Raw genomic sequence first — 20,614 nt, forward strand, 5'->3', positions numbered from 1 at the left:
TTGAAAGAACCATAAAACAAACAACAGAAACAATGTCCCTAGCCCCCAAACAACAAGATGCCCCTCTAATGGCATTACACGGAATGCTTAATGTAGCCCCATTTATTCCCCATTGTATGCTTCGCAGATTTTTAAAAACTATCTTCCCTTCGCAATTGAAATAATTCAATGGTTTTATTCAGAGAGACTGCTTGATATTTTGTCATTGTGTTATTGGGAAACATACCGGAAATCACTCTGCGATAACGATTTTTATCATTGTGTTACTGGGAATCATACCGGAATAACTTTGCAATAACGTCATGACCCCGCTGAACTGGTCTGGCTTCCTTGGCTTTGAATTATTTGATCTGTTTGTAAAAGCGAAGTTTCTTCGCTGTGAACTCTCACAATTTCCACCGTTTCAACTTTCGAGTACTACCTAGAAGTTATTATTTCGATTTACCGCTCGAAAAACGTTCTTTTTCTTTCTGGAAATGGCAGATTCGGAGTCCTAAATTCAGACATGTGGCCGCCATTGAACGAAAACAACTTTTCCAAATGATGATTTGCTTTGACGTCACACAAGTAGAGATTAGTGGGTCCCCTCCCTCGTGATATACGCGCGGATAATGGAGTTTGATTGGGCCGCTTTTGTTCAAGACAATCAAAACAATAGATCCCTTCTGGGAGAGGGAAGAATTTAATCTAGTTTTAATGAATAAATCAAATGATGATTTGACGTCACACAGGAAGTGATGAGTGGGTCCCCTCTCTCGTGATATGTGCCTGAAAAATAGATTTTGATTGGGCTGCTTCTGTTGAAGACAATCAGAACAATATATCCTTACTAGGGGAGGACAGAGTTTAATGCATAAATTAATGTGCACATTTGTGACTACGATGAAGAAAAAAAAGATACCCGACCGAAACCTAGACACGTCATGCCCTGCGGGCATGCCGTGTAATAACAGCTTCTACACTAGAACAAAAATAAATTCCAAGTTAACAAAAGCTACTCTTCCACCAACATCAGGTGTGTACTACTGACAAAAATCTATTTTGACATAATAGACCTTATCATGGTTTTGGAAGCCATCTTGATGGCTAGGCAAACACATCTTGAAATAACGGAGTTTGTATGGAAATCCGATGTCGAATAATTTTCATAAAACATTGCTGGTGCTTCTGAAAAATTCATGAATTGGAAACTTTAGGCACTAGGTAAAGGATTTTACAGAAAATAACTGAGGAATGTAGCTGTGCTAGAAAGCATCTAGTTGCATTTTGACATTTCCATACATTTTGTCTGTAAATCTTTCCCAGTGAACCAGCTGTAAACTGCTATTAAAAATAGTTTGCAGGAATAAATACAGGGAAATGTATGGGAAGTCCAAAACACGACTGGACAATTTCTGGTACAGCTTCATCCCTCCAATATTTTTTCTTTAAAATCCTCTTCCTAGTGCCAAAAGTTTCCTATTCATGAATTATCGTTCAGAACTGAAGCAAAGTTTTATGATTTCCATACAAACACTGTTATTTCAAGACGTGCTTGCCTACCCATCAAGATGGCTTACTGGTATTATATAGCTAGTATATGTAACCACAGTGCCTGAAATAGTTCACAGAATGAGTTGCAGTAATGCTGTTTAAGGAATCCATTATTGCCATCTCTGTATACTCCTGCGAATATAACTCATTTTGTCTCAGCCCCTCTTTCATCTGATGAAAACAATATTCACAGGTATTGAGATTGGGTGAATATGGAGGCTGAAATAGTAATGTGACTCCCCTCGTGGCAAGCATTGCTCTAAGGGTCCTTTCAGTAATTCTACTATGATGGTATCCACAATTGTCCATAATGACTGTATCTCCTTCAAGGAAAACCGGAAGACCATTATCCCTTTCACAGTCAAGTGCATAATCAAAAAAAGCTATGAGCTCCTCACCATTTGAGGCACCTGGAATGATATTATAATAGTCCACGCCAAAGACACTGTGAAGAAGGTTCACCGTGTAGGTTGCGTTCGATGCATACCTTTGCACTTCCACTGCCTTGGTGCCTCTATAACTGCTTCCATACTGACGATTGGAAGTTGTTTTAACTACTGAGGCTTCATCGAAAAAATGTAGTGTAGTGGGACTCAATCCCTGGGTGATCTGAAGGTAATCATCAACTTTCCAAATATTCCTCACCTGTTCTGTTGGTATTTGGCAAATTTTTTTCCGGGTCATTCCTAACTTGCCATGTAGACTCTGATTAATCGATGAAACAGATGGTAAAGTAAACCCATGACAAATTCCATCAAGGAGAAGCTTATTTTGAATCTCACGAGCATAGACTGTTGGCTTTTGAAGCTTCCAGATTTCCATGCATTGTAACACATCATCCGTTACTTTACGTGGCTCACTCCCACCTCTCGAAAAAGCAGTCAAAGTCCCATATCGTTGGAAATGGCTAATTATCTTCCTCACAGTACGCGTTGAAACTTGCAAATCACGGGAAATCCGCTTTTTCGAAAATCCATGATTATACAAGTCTAGAATTTCCCTTCTAAATGCGTCGGAGAGAGGCTTCCCAGGCTCGTAAATTCGGCCGAGTTTGTTCCTTGCCGCCATTTTGTGAGCAAGCTACTTGTTATTATAACGTTTCTATATAAGGCGCATCCTTTGTTCTTATAATCCAATCAGAAATCTAGTTTTGATTTGAATGTTGATCTGCTCATTTTAAAAATAAAACAATATTGAAACGACTAATGGCTTCAATTTTCAAATAATCGATTCATTAATAGAATCTATGGGGGTACGCTTGACCTGGTTCGACTGTAAAACCTCTTCAAATTTCACTCAAATTCAGTCAGAGCCCCACCTCACCACAAAAATTGAGTTACGCGTTCACAAGTGGTTACTTTCATTTCCCTCTATCTCTCTCATTATTTGTGGTATTGTGCTATTTGTTTTCTAATGGATAGTGTATTCTAATCCAAATGCAAGGAAAGTTTAAGCTTTTTCATACAATATATAGTTTTTGAGTTTTATCGTAGCGCGCACAAGCAATTAAATTTTTCAGGTGTGTAATTTAACGAAAATTGATTTACGCGTTCACAAGCTTTTGCATTCATTTGCCGCTATCTCTCACATTATTTGACCTAGGCGGCTACTTTTTTTTAAATTCACATTGTATTGTTTTCCAAAATCAGCAATATTTTAATCTTATCCATACAATTTATAAATCTTGAGTTTTGACGTTGCGCGCACAAGTAATTGAAATTTTCCGGCGTGTAATTTAGCGCAAACTCCGCTACGCGTTCACAAGCTGTTGCATTCATTTGCCTGTATCTCTCTTGTTATTTGTGCTATGGTGCTACTTTTCTTTTGATAGATAGTGTATTCTAATCCGAATTCAACGAAGGTTTAAGCTTCTTCATAAGATTTATAGTTTTTGAGTTTTGACTTAGCGCGCACAACTCATTGAATATTTCTGGTGTGTAATTTAACGAAAATTGGGTTACGCGTTCACAAGCTGTTGCATTTATTTGCGTCTATCTCTCTTATTATTTGTGCTATGGTGCTATTTTTTTTAATTAACAGTGTATTGTTTTTCGATTTTAACAATAGCATAAATCTTATCCATACAATTTACAGTTTTTGAGTTTTGACGTTTTGCGTACAATTAAGTAATTGAAATTTTCCGGCGTGTATTTTAACGCAAATTGCGCTACGCGTTCACAAGCGGTTGCATTCATTTGCCTCTATCTCTCTTATTATTTGTGCCATGGTGCTACTTTTCTTATAATAAATAGTGTATTCTAATCCGAATTCAAGGAAAGTTTAAGCTTATTCATACAATTTATAGTTTTTGAGTTTTGACTTAGCGCGCACAAGTCATTGAATATTTCTGGTGTGTCATTTAACGAAAATTGGGTTACGCGTTCACAAGCGGTTGCATTCATTTGCGTCTATCTTTCTTATTATTTGTGCTATGGTGCTACTTTTTTTTAAATCACAGTGTATTGTTTTCCAAATTCAGCAATAGTTTAATCTTATCCATACAATTGATAGTCTTTTAGTTTTGACGTTGCGTGCACAAGTCATTCAAATTTTCCGACGTGTAATTTAACGAAAATTCAGTTACGTGTTCACAAGCTGCTGAATTCATTTGCCTGTATCTCTCTTATTATTTGTTCTATGCTGCTCCTTTTTTTTAATCCACAGCGTGTTGTTTTCCAAATTCAGCAATTGTTTAATCTTTTCCATACGATTTATAGTTTTTGAGTTTTGACGTTGTGCGCACAATTAATTGAAATTTTCCGACGTGTAATTTAATACAAACTGCGCTACGCGTTCACAAGCTGTTGCATTCATTTGCCTGTATGTCTCTTATTAATTGTGATATAGTGCTACTTTTTTTAATGGATAGTGTATTCTAATTCAAATTCAACGAAATTTTAAGCTTTTCTATAGGATTTATAGTTTTGACTTAGCGCGCACAAGTCATTGAATATTTCCGGTGTGTAATTTAACGAAAACTGGGTTACTCGTTTACAAGCGGTTGCATTCATTTGCCTCTATCTCTCTAATCATTTGTCCTATGCTGTTCATTTTTCTTATAATGGACAGTGCATTTTTTTTCAAATTTAGCGAAAGTTTAAGCTTCTTCATACCTTGTATAGTTTTTGAGTTTTGACTTAGCGCGCACAAGCAATTGATTTTATTCACTGTGTAATTTAACGAAAATTGACTTACGCGTTCACAAGCTTTTGCATTCATTTGCCTCTAACTCTCACATTATTTGACCTATGCGGCTAACTTTTTCTAATTCACAGTGTATTGTTTTCCAGATGCAGCGATAGTTTAATCTTATCCATACAATGTATATTTTTTGAGTTTTGACTTTGCGCGCACAAGTAATTGAATTTTTCCGGCGTGTAATTCAACGAAAATTCAGGTACGTGTTCACAAGCGGTTGCATTCATTTGCCTCTATCTCTCTTATTATTTGTGCTATGGTGCTATTTTTTTTTTAATCACAGTGACTTGTTTTTCAAATTCAGCAATAGTTTAATCTTTTCCATACAATTTATAGTATTTTGAGTTTCGACGTTGCGCGCACAAGTATTTGAAGTTTTCTGGCGTGTAATTTAACGAAAATTCAGTTACGCGTTCACAACCTGTTGCATTCATTTGCCTGTATCTCTCTTATTATTTGTGCTATGGTGCTACTTTTCTTTTAATGGATACTGTAATCGATATCTAATGCAAATTCAACGAAAGTTTAAGCTTTTGCATAAAATTTATAGTTTTTGAGTTTTGACTTAGCCCGCACAAGTCATTAAATATATCCGATGTGTAAATTAACAAAAATTGACAGTCGCGTTCACAAATTGTTGCTTTCATTTGCCTCTATCTCTCTTATTATTTGTGCTATAGTGCTATTTGTTTTCTAATGGATAGTGTATTCTAATCCAAATTCAAAAAAAGTTTAAGCTTTTTCATACAATATATAGTTTTTGAGTTTTATCTTAGCGCGTACAAGCATTTGAATTTTTCCGGTGTGTAATTTAACGGAAATTGATTTACGCGTTCACAAGTTTTTGCATTCATTTGTCTCTATCTCTCACATTATTTGACCTATGCGGCTACTTTTTTTTACTTCACATTGTATTGTTTTCCAAATTCAGCAATACCCTAATCTTATCCATACAATTTATAAATTTTGAGTTTTGACGTTGCGCGCACAAGTAATTGAAAATTTGCGGCGTGTAATTTAACGCAAAATGCGCTACGCGTTCACAAGCTGTTGCGTTCATTTGCCCCCATCCCCCTTTATTATTTGTGCTATGGTGCTACTTTTCTTTTAATAGATAGTGTATTCTAATCCTAATTCAACGAAGGTTTAAGCTTCTTCATACGATTTATAGTTTTTGAGTTTTGACTTAGCACACACAAGTCAATGAATATTTCCGGTGTGTAATTTAACCAAAATTGGGTTACGCGTTCACAAGCTGTTGCATTCATTTGCCTCTATCTCTCTTATTATTTGTTCTATGCTGCTCCTTTTTTTAATCCACAGCGTATTGCTTTCCACATTCAGCAATAGTTTAATCTTATCGATACGATTTTAGTTTTTGAGTTTTGACGTTGCACGCACAAGTAATTGAAATTTTCCGGCTTGTAATTTAACGCAAGTTGCGCTACCTATTCAGAAGCTGTTGCCTTCATTTGCTTGTATCTCTCTTATTATTTGTGCTATGGTGTTTTTTTTTAAATTAACAAAGTATTGTTTTCCAAGTTCAGCAATAGTTCAATCTGATCCATACAATTTATAGTTTATGAGTTTTGACGTTGCGCGCACAAGTAATTAAATTTTTCCTGCGTGTAATTTAAGGTGGGGGTTTACCTGAAAGCCGTTTTTACGCCGCTTAAAATCGGTCAAATGGAAATATCTTGTTTGCATTTCAAGCAATACAAAAACCCTCCATTCATAACACAAATCAATGATTTGGGGTGTTTTATGAATTTTTGGGTAGTTTTTAGGTATATTTGGAAGGAAATAATTTTTCTTGAAGGATTGGTAAAATGAAAAGATATAAGAAATGTTGAAGATTTAGTGAATTTTTAAAATTAGAATTTGTAGTTAATAGCTAATAGACGGATTCCAAGTTAATGCACTAACAACCTGGGGTGCTCTTGCGTGGTTATCGACTGTCTGTTAGTGTTTCAAAAATCAGTTACGCGTTCACAAGCTGTTTCATTCATTTGCCTGTATCTCTCTTATTATTCGTGCTATGGTGCTATTTTTCTTTTAATGGATAGTGTATTCTAATGCAAATTCAACGAAAGTTTAAGCTTTTTTATACAAGTTATAGTTTTTGAGTTTTGACTTAGCGCGCACAAGTCATTGAATATTTCGGGTGTGTAATTTAACAAAATTTGGGTTACGCGTTCACAAGTGGTTGCTTTCATTTGCCTCTATCTCTCTCATTATTTGTGGTATTGTGCTATTTGTTTTCTAATGGATAGTGTATTCTAATCCAAATGCAAGGAAAGTTTAAGCTTTTTCATACAATATATAGTTTTTGAGTTTTATCTTAGCGCGCACAAGCAATTGAATTTTATAGGTGTGTAATTTAACGAAAATTGATTTACACGTTCACAAGCTTTTGCATTCATTTGCCGCTATCTCTCACATTATTTGACCTAGGCGGCTACTTTTTTTTAAATTCACATTGTATTGTTTTCCAAAATCAGCAATATTTTAATCTTATCCATACAATTTATAAATTTTGAGTTTTGACGTTGCGCGCACAAATAATTGAAATTTTCTGGCGTGTAATTTAACGCAAATTGCGCTACGCGTTCACAAGCGGTTGCATTCATTTGCCTCTATCTTTCTTATTATTTGTGCCATGGTGCTACTTTTCTTTTAATAAATAGTGTATTCTACTCCGAATTCAAGGAAAGTTTAAGCTTCTTTATACAATTTATAATTTTTGAGTTTTGACTTAGCGCGCACAAGTCATTGAATATTTCTGGTGTGTAATTTAACCAAAATTGGGTTACTCGTTCACAAGCGGTTGCATTCATTTGCCTGTATCACTCTTATTATTTTTTCTATTCTGCTCCTTTTTTTTTTAATCAACAGCATATTGTTTTCCAAATTCAGCAATAGTTTAATCTTACCCATACAATTGATAGTTTTTGAGTTTTGACGTTTCGCCTACAAGTAAGTGAATTTTTTCCTGCGTGTAATTGAACGAAAATTCAGGTACGTGTTCACAAGCGGTTGCATTCATTTGCCTCTATATCTCTTATTTTTTGTGCTATGGTGCTACTTTTTTTTAATGGATAGTGTATTCTAATCCAAATTCAACGAAAGTTTAAGCCTCTTCATACGAATTATAGTTTTTGAATTTTGACTTAGCGCGCATAAGTCATTGAATATTTCCGGTGTGCAATTTAACGAAAATTAGGTTACGCGTAGTCACAAACGAAACTTTCTTGTGTCCCAAATCACGGTAATGTTGGAAACCAGTCAATATTAAATTTATCCCAGCTTTAAGCCGCTTTTTCTGAAACGAAGTGCTTTTTGCAAACACGATCGTGCTCTAAGATCTCTTCAGTGAGGTCGTTACGACTTATCGCTGAAATCCAGCGCGATCTTCTCTCCTCTGACAATTCTTGAGCTTTTTAACCCTCATTTGTAACGATGGAAGGCACCCTTGCAAAGTATATCCTTTTATCTCGTCCACTTTTCCTGCCACAGCCAACAATCAGAGACAAAACCATGTTCTTCGAAAGCGCCGCTACTAGTTTGTTTACAATTTAGGTACGCCAATATGGCGGCGTAGCAACGGTAGTCAAGGATTTGGTCACGTGAGTGAAAACGATCTATAACTCTCGCAAGCAAGAGACAACAATGATAAGCTTTGTAAAGACGAGGATCTGTTAGACCCTCATATCCGTGCCATCTTCACGCAGCGAGATACAATAGCAGAAGCATGAATTCACGAGTTAAGAAATCCACGGATCCAGTATCTTTAAAGATAACATTTATTTAGCGCTACCTAAAATCTTCAAGTCAATCCAAGCCGATAAGCCTTAACAAATGGCACAGAGCTAGCATACACAATGACATATCAAAACCTAATCCTTACGGCTCTTAGTGATAAGTATGAAACCCTCCAATTAGTATATTTGAGAATTCCCCCTCACGATTAAGAGAAACACTATTAAGAGCGGTTGCATAACATTTTGATCTAAAAGGAAGATTCTCTTATGCAAAAGGAAAATCGCTTAAAGAATTGCTTGTAAAACCAAAACTGAAAAGGCTTTTATCAACACAACGGACACACAGTGGGAGTCTCGCAGGTCTGTCAACCCCACTGATTTTAACACAGAAATGTGGTCAAATGCCAAAATTCAAAAATAACAGATATTTTCTGTAGTGTTTATGAGACAGAGTTTTGACAGTTTTATATCTGAGTGTTCAATTTGATCACGCGAATTTTGGTCAATTTTCAGATCTTCGCTTCAATAGGTGGTTTTCACCTCACACATCGTCACGCAAGTGAAAAAATTAAATCCTCAACCATTCAATAGATAAAGTCAAGAAATTGATTTGTTGTAGAAGAGTGATACATAAACAACGTGTGAAAGCCACAGGGCTGCGCGATATCTCCTAATCGAGTTATTCGAGAAAAGGTACCACGGAAAATTACAGAGTTTAGTATGGGACGCCATGTTGGTGCCCCGTCTGATGGGCATTAACATGGCGGCCGGAAACCAGCAAAAACATCTGGAGTTTACCATGGCTATTTCAAAGCCTTTTTTTTTCTCTGCTGAACTTTCACACATTGACATTAACACCTCTATTACATGTTAGCTGATCAGACCTAAAAAAAAACACGAGGCGAATCGATGTTTTCATGTACGTGACATGTTTAGAGCAGCAATCCTTCTGTCACGCACTGCGCAAAAATCTAAAATTCAAACTGCTCTATTTTCAAAACAAAGAATGCCATCCTGCTGAAAACAAGCAAACCGATAGAAATTTAGATTTTCTTATATGTGATGAAGATAAAAACCCAAAATTGTGTTTAGTTATGAATTTCAGTTTTTTGTGACGTCATGTGAAAACCAAGAATCTTGAGATTTTCTTTTTTTCCGCGGTGATCTTCGCGTCTTCGATTTCTTCGGAAATACCCATAGAAAGGCTCTTGTATGGAAGAGTTATCTTGAAATAAAAGTCAAGAATCGCAGTTCTACTTAGGAATAAACATTTTGTTAAAATCTTCAATTTTTAATCTTTTAGCCTGATTTGACCAGTTCACATACCTCCACTCTGAAATCCTAAAGTATGACCATTCAAATGAAAACTACTGAGCAGCACTTTTGGTTTCCAGTGATACTGTTTGGTACCGTACATGGTGGTTCTAACTTTTGAATCCGTGCAGAAAATCTTGAATGTCTCCAATATTTGCGGAACTGTAGACCATTTTTTTTTTGTCAACTTTCATAAACCAGACGTTAATGCTTATCCTGGGTTAGCCTAATCGTACTTGGAATGACTACTATGATGGATGCAGCCTGGGAGATTGACTTCTTGGTCTCTGCGTTCCACAGCCAAAATATGTCTTGGGTACAAACCGAAATATTCCACATCGAAAACGAAGGCTTGTTAGTATGAACGGTTTCCAGTTGACTGAAGAGGGGAAAACCCATGACGTTTCGATTGTGAAACAGATTTAAATGAAAACTATTCAGCACTGTCTTTTTTTGGAGAGATCTATTTAAAGGTGTAAATCATTAAGCCAGGGTAGCCCTGAAAGCCGTTTTCACGCCGCTTAAAATCGGTTTAATGAAAATATCTCGTTCATGTTTCAAGCAATCCAAAAACTGTCTGCTCATTACGTGAATCTGTGTTGTGGGGTGTTTTGTGAATTTTTGGTTGATTTTTGGGTACATTTAAGAGGAGATACTTTTTCTAAAAGGATTGGTAAAATTAAGAGAAATAAGAAATATTGAAGATTTAGTGAAGTTTTAAAATTAGAATTTGTTGTTAATAATTAATAGACGGAAACCAAGTTAGTCCACTAGCAACCTGGGGTGCTCTTGCCTGGGGATCAACTGTCCAAAAATCTTTTTCTTTCTTTTATCCCTTCTTTAAACATTTTAGACTCCCGTTCTAATTCACGTTTACCCCCACCTTAAATCAGACGCGCGCGCGAATTAGTTGGAACGGCGCGCGCGTGAGCGTTTGCGCTCCCCTCGCTTCTTGCGTGTGCCCAATTCCCTATCCCCTCCCCTCTTCTTTATAGCACCAGACACGCAGGCTATCTGTCAAATTCCAACAACTCCAAAAGAAAAACCCAAGAAACAAGAACATTTATGGAAACTCGCAAACGTTTAAACACAGATCTAAGAAGTTTGAACGAGGTTTGAATGTTATTTAGGGGAGTTTACGGTTTCCCTGGGTCAAAACTGTGGCACATTCTAGCTAGAAGACAGAGGGAAGAAATTTAGAAGATTTTGTTTTTAGATTCCATTTTTGTTTAGTTATAATCGATCATTACCGACCATGCACTCTTTATCGGGGGAAACTGTAATAATGATATAAACAAATACATAAACATTGGTAAAAGAGTTTCGGTCATTTTCGAGATTAAAAAGTTACCATAGCATCTGCATTCAATGTAAACTGCTAAAAACAGCCCTAATTTCAGTCATAGTTGGCAAAAAGCATTTACAAAGGAATAGATTTGTGTGACTTCGTCACTGACTTCATTGTCAAAGTTTTTGGACGGTCAGTGCGAACTAACTTGTGGTCAGTTTCATGTTTGTCGTTGTTGTTGCTGTTGTTGTTACTGTGTTGTTGTCCAGACAATAGGTCATTTCCGAGTTGCTCTGGACGTCATTATGAAAGCGAGGCTTCGTGCATAATTTTTAATAGAAAAATTAAGTTTTCAAAGAAACATAATTTTGACATGAAAAGCTCAGCTTTGCGACTCGGAAATGGCTTAATGGCAGCAGCCCTTGTTAGAATTTCTTTCACTTTCTGGGCTTCGAGTCCGTTAACCAAAATAAACGAAGGTTTGAAAGACTGATCAGCAGGGGACCCCGTTAGGCAGTTTCTAAGCGCTGCCATCTTCAGTTGAACGCCTCGAATAAAAGACAAAAACCCATGATCTGCAAACGCCTCATTTTTGTGAGTTAGATTCGTGGCATGACCATGAGTTTCGACTATGAAAGTTTCTGATCAAAAAGCGCTCCTGGCGAATTAAAGTACGTCGGCACCTTAGTATAATTATTCCCTTAACAAAACCCTTGGGGTATATAGCCCTCGGAATTTTTGGTGGTGGTGGTAGTAGTAGTGGCGGGGGGGGGGGGGAGGGGGGCTGGGGGACCGTACCTATGCGGCTCCTTTCTACAAACCAAATTAAGTAATCTTCCGGTACCCATTTTCAGACAAGGCCTAGGTTGTCCAAAGAACTGGTAACTTTACGCATCGGATGAAATTAATGTATTGGTGCATGTACATTTTATTAGCTGGATAGCAATTAAATGTATCCACTCGAGAGAGTTGTCTATTCTTTAAACAACCGTGTGAGCAGCTCAAAATTCATACCCTTTGGGGCGACATGCACATACTGATGCAGCTTACATAGTGGAGCCCCCCCCCCCCCCCCCCCTCCCCTCTCCCCCCTCTCCTTGGCAAAAAAAATTAAGAATGGGAAAAAAAGTAAAAACAACAGAAAAAGCGGTAGCAGTATATATTGTTAGTGTCAGCTTTTGGCGCGACTAGATCATCATATAACTGGCCAAGAATGATCATGAGTCAGAACAGGCTCTCACACGTGGTTTCATTCCAGATACCAAAAAGCTAAGCACCCTGGAATTCGAAAACACCTTGAAGTTCGAAAACAAAATAATCATTTATTTTAGCTTGTTGACAAACATCACACATTTTTTTCAAGGGTTATTCCCTCTCTTTGTAAACAGACCATTTGTCCATGAATGGATAAATAGAGGATATTACACGACGATGCGAAGATATGAATTTTATTATCGAATGGTAAAAACAACTTTTTACGAGCGAGCGCAGCGAGTGAGTAAAATATTGTTTTTAACAAGAGAAAATAAAATTCATATCTTCGCGCCTCCTTGTAATATCCTCTTTTTTATTATATAGACAAATCTATCGCTGGCCATTTTTCACTGACTGTTTTCACAAATTAAACAACCGAAAAAGCGGAAAATGACGTCATCAATATCCTCACCAGTGAGGATATGGAAAATACGCCACTCGGGTCCCGGATGTAGTTTCGTATGAAATTTACGTACCACTGGTGTATTTTCCAGTAAAACACTCGTGTCTAATGTTTCGCTAGATTCGTGGCGCGGCCACACACAGGGATGTGTCGTTGACCAGACGTGAAAAGGAGCGATTTTTAAATGATCTGAGCTCAGGCCTACAAACAGGGAAGCATTACATTCGAAAACGAAATATAGAGTTCGCACACGAGAAAAAAAGAGACACCCAAAATACTAAAACTTGAAAACGAATCTACAACCACTCCTTTGTTGATTTTGTTAGTTAAACGTCAATTCACGAGGAATAAAGTACACTCTTTTGTTGCTCTTCGAGGTGAGTTATTTTTTACAAGCTGCAAATTCAGTATTTGAACTTTCTGTTTCTGAACTTAGTGACGCAATAGTTATTGCTTGAAAGTCTAAAAATAAAGTTAAAAAGAAACCCAAAAATATAGAAGACTTCCGCCGTTATGCTATAAAAAGACACGTCCTCATGTATAATCCTCGAATTTGTTCTGGACCTAACGAATGTCGCGCAGTTTTGATTTAAAGTGAACTTTTAAACAAGAGGTAAGTTACAAGTTGGCAATTTTGAGATTCAGTCATTCCTTGGCAGCTGTTAAACGTTAATTTTTCAAAGTGATTACAATCATTGTGTATAACGTGCAATCTACACTCACTATTTTCGGCAAAATGTTGCTCTCTATCCCGCCCTTGTACTTTGTAATATGCGTCGCGTAATGTGATTTTAGAAAGCATGTTACAGGATAGTTATTTTACGAGTAACTTACTTATTTGTTTTTCATCAAATTACTTATTTGCTTGCAGAATCGCCATTTCAGTGAACTAAGTTGGTTAGAACTGACTCCAAGAAGGATCGATTTGGGAAAGCAGTCAACGGTAAGTCATCACGGCTTCGTATGATACTCGCAGGTTAAATAATCGTTCCTTTGCACATAAGCAGATAAGAGATACAAACTATTCACGTATTATTTGTGTTCTTTGTTTAAGATCCACTGCTTTAGTCTACGCTTTTCACTGAGCAACTTCAAAAATTCCTCAAATTATGTTCCACTGCAATTTAATTTGCAGCCTTACTAACACACCCAATGAGTTGCCATAGTTTCCGAATCAGCCGAATTAAGATCAGAGTCTCACAAATGTTGTACACATTACTGACGAGACTTGTATTTTGAATTTTACTTACTTATGAAGGATATCCATGAATCAAGATTAAGGCAGCTTTAATTTTCTAGCCAGTAACGACGCGGTACGGGCGATACACTTACCGAAAAATGTTCTCAGATTCAGTTGGGCGCTGAAGTCTAAACTGTATATTTCGCTTTGATATCTATAAAGTTTCAGGGAAAAATCCTTTTAGCCCTCACATCGGAGTATGTATCTGTGAAACTGTAAATACTCATCCCACAACGATGGATTGATCTGGGCGACAATTTTTATTTCCTTTGTTACCCAAGCACGGCTTTCAGTTCCAGTAACGTCTAAACCAAAAAGGCTACTCTCTCTTAAAGGAGCCGAGTGTCACCTTAATTTTTAGTGTCACTTTAAGTAGCTATAAATCATCTTTGTTGCGATAGGAACGTTGAAATAATGGTTCAGTTTTGTTAACAATTAATAACCCTACTCCTTTACAGTATTAGAAATTATCTTCATCTTCGGATGGCTGGGATGGAAATGGATGGCAACTTGAAAAAAATTTTTCAGGTTCTTCTATGCAGTGTATTATAGAGGAATCGCCTAAAACTGTTTATAATTTGTTCTTCCTCGTAGAAATCCCTTAATATTTTCCTCCCGGTTTTCTAAGAATAATCTCAAGTTAGAGCAAAGGCTTTGTGTCAAATATTTGAGCAGTTTTCTGCAACATACCACCCTTAGCTTGGTGCAGGAAAATGTGATCGCTTACGAGAAAAATCAGGACAATAGGTCAAAAGCTGAATGGATCCGCTAATTACTGCTATTTATTGTCTTTTTAAATAAACTTGAAACTTGAAACTTGAAACATAATAAATACATTACAGTAAATTACATTTACATTACAAGATACAGTCAATCGTTTTTTCTTTTTTGTTGTTGTTGTTTTTTTTTTAATGCTCATCTTATGACAAAAAGTCCCAAAATGTTTTAGTTAACCGTTTACATGATACACTTGAAAGGTCTTTTTCCTGCCACCTTTCTGAGAGCCTATCCACGTCAGCTCTTATTTCATTTTTGTTGAATTTCAGACGTCATCTCACATATTTCGCCAAAGTTGTCAATTATCGTAAGAAAAAGCTTTGAGAGATTCTACGTTTCTTGAAATCACTGTTGTATCGCCCGCAAACTATTTTTAAATTTTTAAAGGAATTCAAAGTTAAATTTCAATTCCTTAATATATTTGCTTGTCAATGTTTCTACAGGGAAGAATATTTTCATCGGGTTATTGGCCGGTTTTCCGGCTGTAATATTTTGCTCCCGCTTGCTACATTTAAATCAGCTCTTACCTTTCCTTGTGTTAACTTTCTTCTTCCTATTTTGGCAGCCACTAGTTTTGGAGATAATGTCAGTAGGCTGGATATTAATTGTTTGTTTTCAAATTTCTTATTTGTAGAGAGTTTCTATCAAGTTTCCTGACGAAACCGCCAGCAGCATTTCAGTAAGAGGTGAGTTAGTCGCTTGTGTTAGATTTTAACAGATTAATTTGTAAGACTCCCTGCTGTTTTTCAACTCACTCCCATTTGGTGACTGGGAAAATTATGTTGACATTTGTCTGTCGAACGAAAATTTAAAACTCGGCCTCGATCGTGCCACGCTATACACGTAGCAACACGTAGTGGCAGCATGAAACAGCCACTTAGTAACTTAAATACGATGTTATTGAGACTTTTGTCGTGCTTGGTGCAGTGTTTCCTTGTCCTTCTGTGGTCGAGGATCAAAATGTCACGTCACAATCACCATTCCGTCATGTTATTGATTTTACCAGTTTGGCCAATCTTGGAAAGCTGTCAAATTGTTTCGTGCCAAATGAGTTCAGGTTTTCTTAAACAGGCGGCAATAAAGTGTTGTCAGGTTTAATTTCCAGTTAGGAGCTATTTTATTTATTCGGGGAGATGATGCACAGGTTCCTCATGCGCGCTTATCATGTATATGTAATCTGATAACTAAATTTGTTTACTGGGGATGTAAGGGGTACGAGGAGAGCGCGTTTTATACTAAGGTGTAATGAAGATGTGATTGTGTGACGCCTGGGGGAGAGGGTGGATGGGGGAAACTTAGGCTCAAAGTAGATTTACTTCTAAAAGTGTCGAGTACGAATACCTCATTATTATTCTAAATTCGAAAACCGTGCATCCAAAACTCAAAGTGAAGAAAACGAAGCTACCACAACTAGAAAGTGAAGAAATTGATACTGGAAAACGAAATATGTCGAAAACTCGTCAGCGAAGCACCTCAAATTCTAGGAATCGAAAAAGAAACGCCGAACTGATTCGAAAGCAAAACCCTCGGTTATTTTTATTCCTTCATAAACGTCATGCATTTGTGCTTTTTTTAAAACTAGGTATTAAAATACTGAGTTTTTATCGGTACAGCGAAAAACATAAATCCAGAATGTGCAGTTCAACAACTATTTCAACCTTTTTAGTCTTTGCTGTTTTTTGTTGTTGTTGTTGTTGTATTTTTGTTTGTTTGTTTTTTGCCAGTCTAGATTTATTTTGGCTAATTAACCTTATCTAAGAAATGTTCTTTTATTAAAATAAGGGATGACTTTGTACTGTTATCTCTCTTCCTTGTAAACACCACCCAGTTCCTTTGTGAATGAATGGCTGAAACGACGTTTCGTTTTTATGATGTGATGCTGCCTCGACTTGATGTTGAGGGCTTTCTTTATTACTTGCTCAGGGATGCACACCAAAAACTCGAACACAAGGCAGCCCGAAATACAAGAATTTCTTCAAAGGGAAATCGAAACCACATCTTCCCTTTGTCTGTTTTCAAAGTTAACCCTCGACTAAAAATTGCTCCTCACTCGTGTAACTCTAATTATTCCTTAGAGTAGGCTGACAATTCTGTCAAATGTTTGAAATTTCATTTCTTTGATCAAGATTAGTAACATTTAAAGTTTCTGTTTCGATTCTCGTTGCCGCAATTATCATAAGTACGTGACAATTGATCGAACTAAAACTGAATGACATGCATGTTATTACATGTAAATTACACCTCCCCAAGCACTCCTTCGTTTGTCTTGGCCCTTTACCGTTGTAATTGTATGTCTGTAAATAACTTAGTTACAGAGTCATCATTCCTGTTTATTGAGCTGATGTAACTGACTCCAAGAAGCCCCGATTTTGAGAAGCAGTGAACGGTACAGCCTGCCAGTAAGTCATTTGCACGTGCCATGTTAATAAGACCAACTTGCTCAATTCCTCAAATGACGTTATGTTAACTACCAGCTCAGTTCCTAGTTTCTAAGGCGGCCGAGTCCAGGGTCTTGCAAAACAAGTCATTTCCAACAAGGCATTTGTTTTGAACTTTACTTAATTTTACTTATTGCTCTCATCGCCCTTGAACTTGAAGTTGCCACAGATACGTTAAGCGAATTGAAACAACAGAACATGGTTCTGTAATTATCCTTTCAACATTACGGACAAAAGAGAAATGTAGCTTGCATCAAGCCCTTTAACAGGAATTCCGTGTCTGTCAGTGTAAATTTATGTGCGAAAGATATCAGAGTCAGAGAAATTAAGTACAAATGGGAAAGTTCTCAAACTTTGTCTTTTTCTAGGAACGTCCTTTGTGAAACAAAGCACATTTGATACGATCTCCGGTCATCGTCTAACTAAATGGCGGAGGACGAGTCAGAAGATATAGTGAAGCACAAGCAAGAGCTTAGCATTGCTAAAAAATTGGGCGATAGAGAGCGGGAGGGAAATACCTATTCTAAACTGGCTGATGTTTATCACAGTCAGGGTAATTTTAAACAAGTCATAGAGTATCAAAAGCTACATCTTAGTATTGCTAAAGAATTAGGAAACAGGTCTAAGGAGGGAGAAGCGTATTGCAATCTGGGCGGTGCTTATCACCGTCTGCGTGAGTTCCAAGAAGCCATAGAGTGCCACAAACTACATCTTAGTATTGCTAGAGAATTAGGGAACAGGGCTTGGGAGGCAATAGCCTGTTTCAATCTGGGCGTGGTCTACAACAGCCAGTGCAATTTTAAGCAAGCCATAGAGTATCACGAACTACATCTTAATATTGCTAAAGAATTAGGGAACAGGGATGGGGAGGAACGAGCGTATGGCAACTTGGGCATTGCTTATCGCGGTCTGGGTAATTTTAAACAAGCCGCAGAGTATCACGAACTACATCTTAGTATTGCTAAAGAATTAGGGGACAGGGATGGGGAGGGAAGAGCGTATGGAAACCTGGGCAATGCTTATGACAGTATGGGTAATTTTAAACAAGCCGCAGAGTATCACGAACTAGATCTTACTATTGCTAAAGAATTAGGGGACAGGGATGGGGAGGGAAGAGCGTATGGCAACCTGGGCAATGCTTATCACAGTATGGGTAATTTTAAACAAGCCGCAGAGTATCACAAACTATATCTTAATATAGCTAAAGAATTAGGGGACAGGGATGGGGAGGGAGGAGCGTATGGCAACCTGGGCAATGCTTATTACAGTATGGGTAATTTTAAACAAGCCGGTGTGTATCACAAACTACATCTTAATATTGCTAAAGAATTAGGGGACAGGGATGGGGAGGGAGGAGCGTATGGCAACCTGGGCAATGCTTATTACAGTATGCTTGATTTTAAACAGGCCTTTGAGTGTTGGGAACATAGTCTGAGTATCGCTCAAGAAATTGGGGACAGGGATAATGAGGGGTCCGCTTTTAGAAAGCTGGGTGCAGTTCTTTTACGCTTGGGTGATTTTGAACAATCCATGGAGTACACGAAACAAAGTCTTGTTATATCGAAAGAATCGGGTAACAGGGCTGCAGAGGGAATTACTTATGACAGATTGGGCAATGTGTATTCCCGACTAGGTAATTTTAAAGTAGCAGTAGAGTATCACAAACAAAGCCTTAGTATTGCTAAAGAGTTAGGGGATAAGTTTCACGAGGCAGAATCATGCCATTTATTAGGTCATAATTATGAATGGGTGGGTTCTTTGAGTGAGGCACTTGATTGTTATCGATCGAGCGTAAAAACCTTTGATGACATAAGAGCTCTTCTACAGTCAAAAGATATGTGGAAAATAAGCTTTCGTAATCTCCACCAGTGTGCGTACACTTCGTTATGGAGTACTCTTGTGAAGACTGGAGAGACTGACGAGGCTTTGTATTCTGCTGAGCAAGGACGAGCACAGGCCTTGATCGATGTTTTAAAAGAAAAGTATGGAGTCGACTCATCACCGTCCGCTTTACCTGAACCTAAGGAGACAATTACCTGTATATTAAACAATTTAACTACAGAAATAGTTTTTGTTGCACTTGATGAAAATGCGATCAGTTTTTGGTTGCTGCGAAGAGGGAAAGAGATTCTCTTTAAGCAAAAGGAAATAGAACCTGATAGTTGCAAGTTGCTAATAGATGCTACTTTGAGAGACATTGCTGTAGGTGCTCAGGTAATGTGCGAGGATCGGTCAATGGATGAAGTATGTGATGACCCTCCGTCCAACAGAGAAGCTGCTGAGGAAACAGACCGATCACCGACCTCCTCTGTCAATTCTTTGCGCCAGCTGTATGATGTTATTATTGGCCCCATTGCAGACTTGCTCGAAGGTGACCAGTTACTCCTTGTTCCAGATGGTCCATTTTTGCTGGCTCCTTACTCTGCGCTTATTGAATCAATCAGGATCACCATCGTTCCCTCGTTGACCGCTTTACGACTGATCGCAGATGCGCCCGAGGACTTTCACAGTAGGAGTGGGGCGCTGCTCGTGGGAGATCCATGTTTGGAAGAAGTTACCAACGTGTTTGGTAAGCCCATTTGGAAGCAGCTTCCATTCGCCAGAAAGGAAGTGGAGATGATTGGAAAACTTCTGAAGACCACACCTCTCACCGGACGAGATGCGACTAAAGACGAAGTGATGAAAAGATTCGAGTCGGTGGCTTTGGTGCACATTGCCGCACACGGGAGAGCTGAAACTGGAGAAATTCTGTTGGCCCCAAACCCAGGCTGGACATCTCGCGTCCCTGGGAAAGAATGCTACATATTAACAATGTCAGATATACAAGCCGTTCGTCTGCGAGCAAGACTCGTTGTGCTTAGCTGCTGTCACAGTGGCCGGGGAGAAGTCAAGTCTGAGGGCGTGGTTGGTATCGCGCGGGCTTTCTTGTGTGCTGGTGCTCGCTCTGTTCTGGTGTCACTCTGGGCGATTGATGACGAGGCCACCATGGAGTTCATGAAACACTTCTACCAACACCTGGCGGAAGGAAAAAGCGCGAGTGTGGCTCTTCACCAGGCTGTGAAATCCCTGCGCGAGTCAGAGCAGTTCCGTGACTTGAAGTACTGGGCTCCATTTGTGCTGATTGGTGATGACGTGACGTTTGAATTTGGAGAAAGGAAATGAAACAGAATGGTAAGTTTAGTTTGTGTTTAACTTTAAACAGAAGTAATTTTATGATAAACAAGGACAGCTAACTGCAAAGAAAGCTGAATTGTTGCCAGAGGAATAGTTGCAAAATCTGTCTAAATATTATTTCAATAACCAAGCCTTCTGCTGTTTATTAAAACGAGGGGATAGCTTTAACTGAAAGGATGCCATGAGATGTTCGTTTTCGTGTTTCCTTGGTACCATGCAAAAATGTCTTACTTT

The 20,614-nt window shown here is 37.9% G+C and overlaps 2 protein-coding genes and 1 long non-coding RNA gene across 3 annotated transcripts in view; 2 read left to right on the forward strand and 1 right to left on the reverse strand.

Moving 5' to 3' along the window:
* LOC146482897 (uncharacterized) overlaps positions 1-2,627 on the reverse strand; it is a 48,622-nt gene extending 45,995 nt beyond the window's left edge. The window contains exon 1 of the mRNA XM_085106552.1: positions 55-2,627. Coding sequence (XP_084962678.1) covers positions 1,573-2,601 — 1,029 coding nt within the window. The 5' untranslated portion in view covers positions 2,602-2,627 and the 3' untranslated portion in view covers positions 55-1,572. The remainder of the gene's footprint in view (positions 1-54) is intronic.
* Positions 1-20,614, forward strand: part of LOC146482898 (uncharacterized) — an 81,844-nt gene that overhangs the window by 23,327 nt on the left and 37,903 nt on the right. The gene's annotated exons all lie outside the window — the stretch shown is intronic.
* The window catches only part of LOC146482899 (uncharacterized), a 41,441-nt gene that overhangs the window by 18,722 nt on the left and 2,105 nt on the right, over positions 1-20,614 (forward strand). Inside the window, exon 2 of the mRNA XM_085106506.1 lies at positions 17,655-20,377. Within this exon, the coding sequence (XP_084962632.1) occupies positions 17,655-20,368 (2,714 nt within the window). The 3' untranslated portion in view covers positions 20,369-20,377. The remainder of the gene's footprint in view (positions 1-17,654; positions 20,378-20,614) is intronic.

The sequence above is a fragment of the Pavona decussata genome, unplaced genomic scaffold (assembly GCF_977016875.1).
Source record: "Pavona decussata unplaced genomic scaffold, jaPavDecu1.1 SCAFFOLD_41, whole genome shotgun sequence".
NCBI lineage: Eukaryota > Metazoa > Cnidaria > Anthozoa > Scleractinia > Agariciidae > Pavona > Pavona decussata.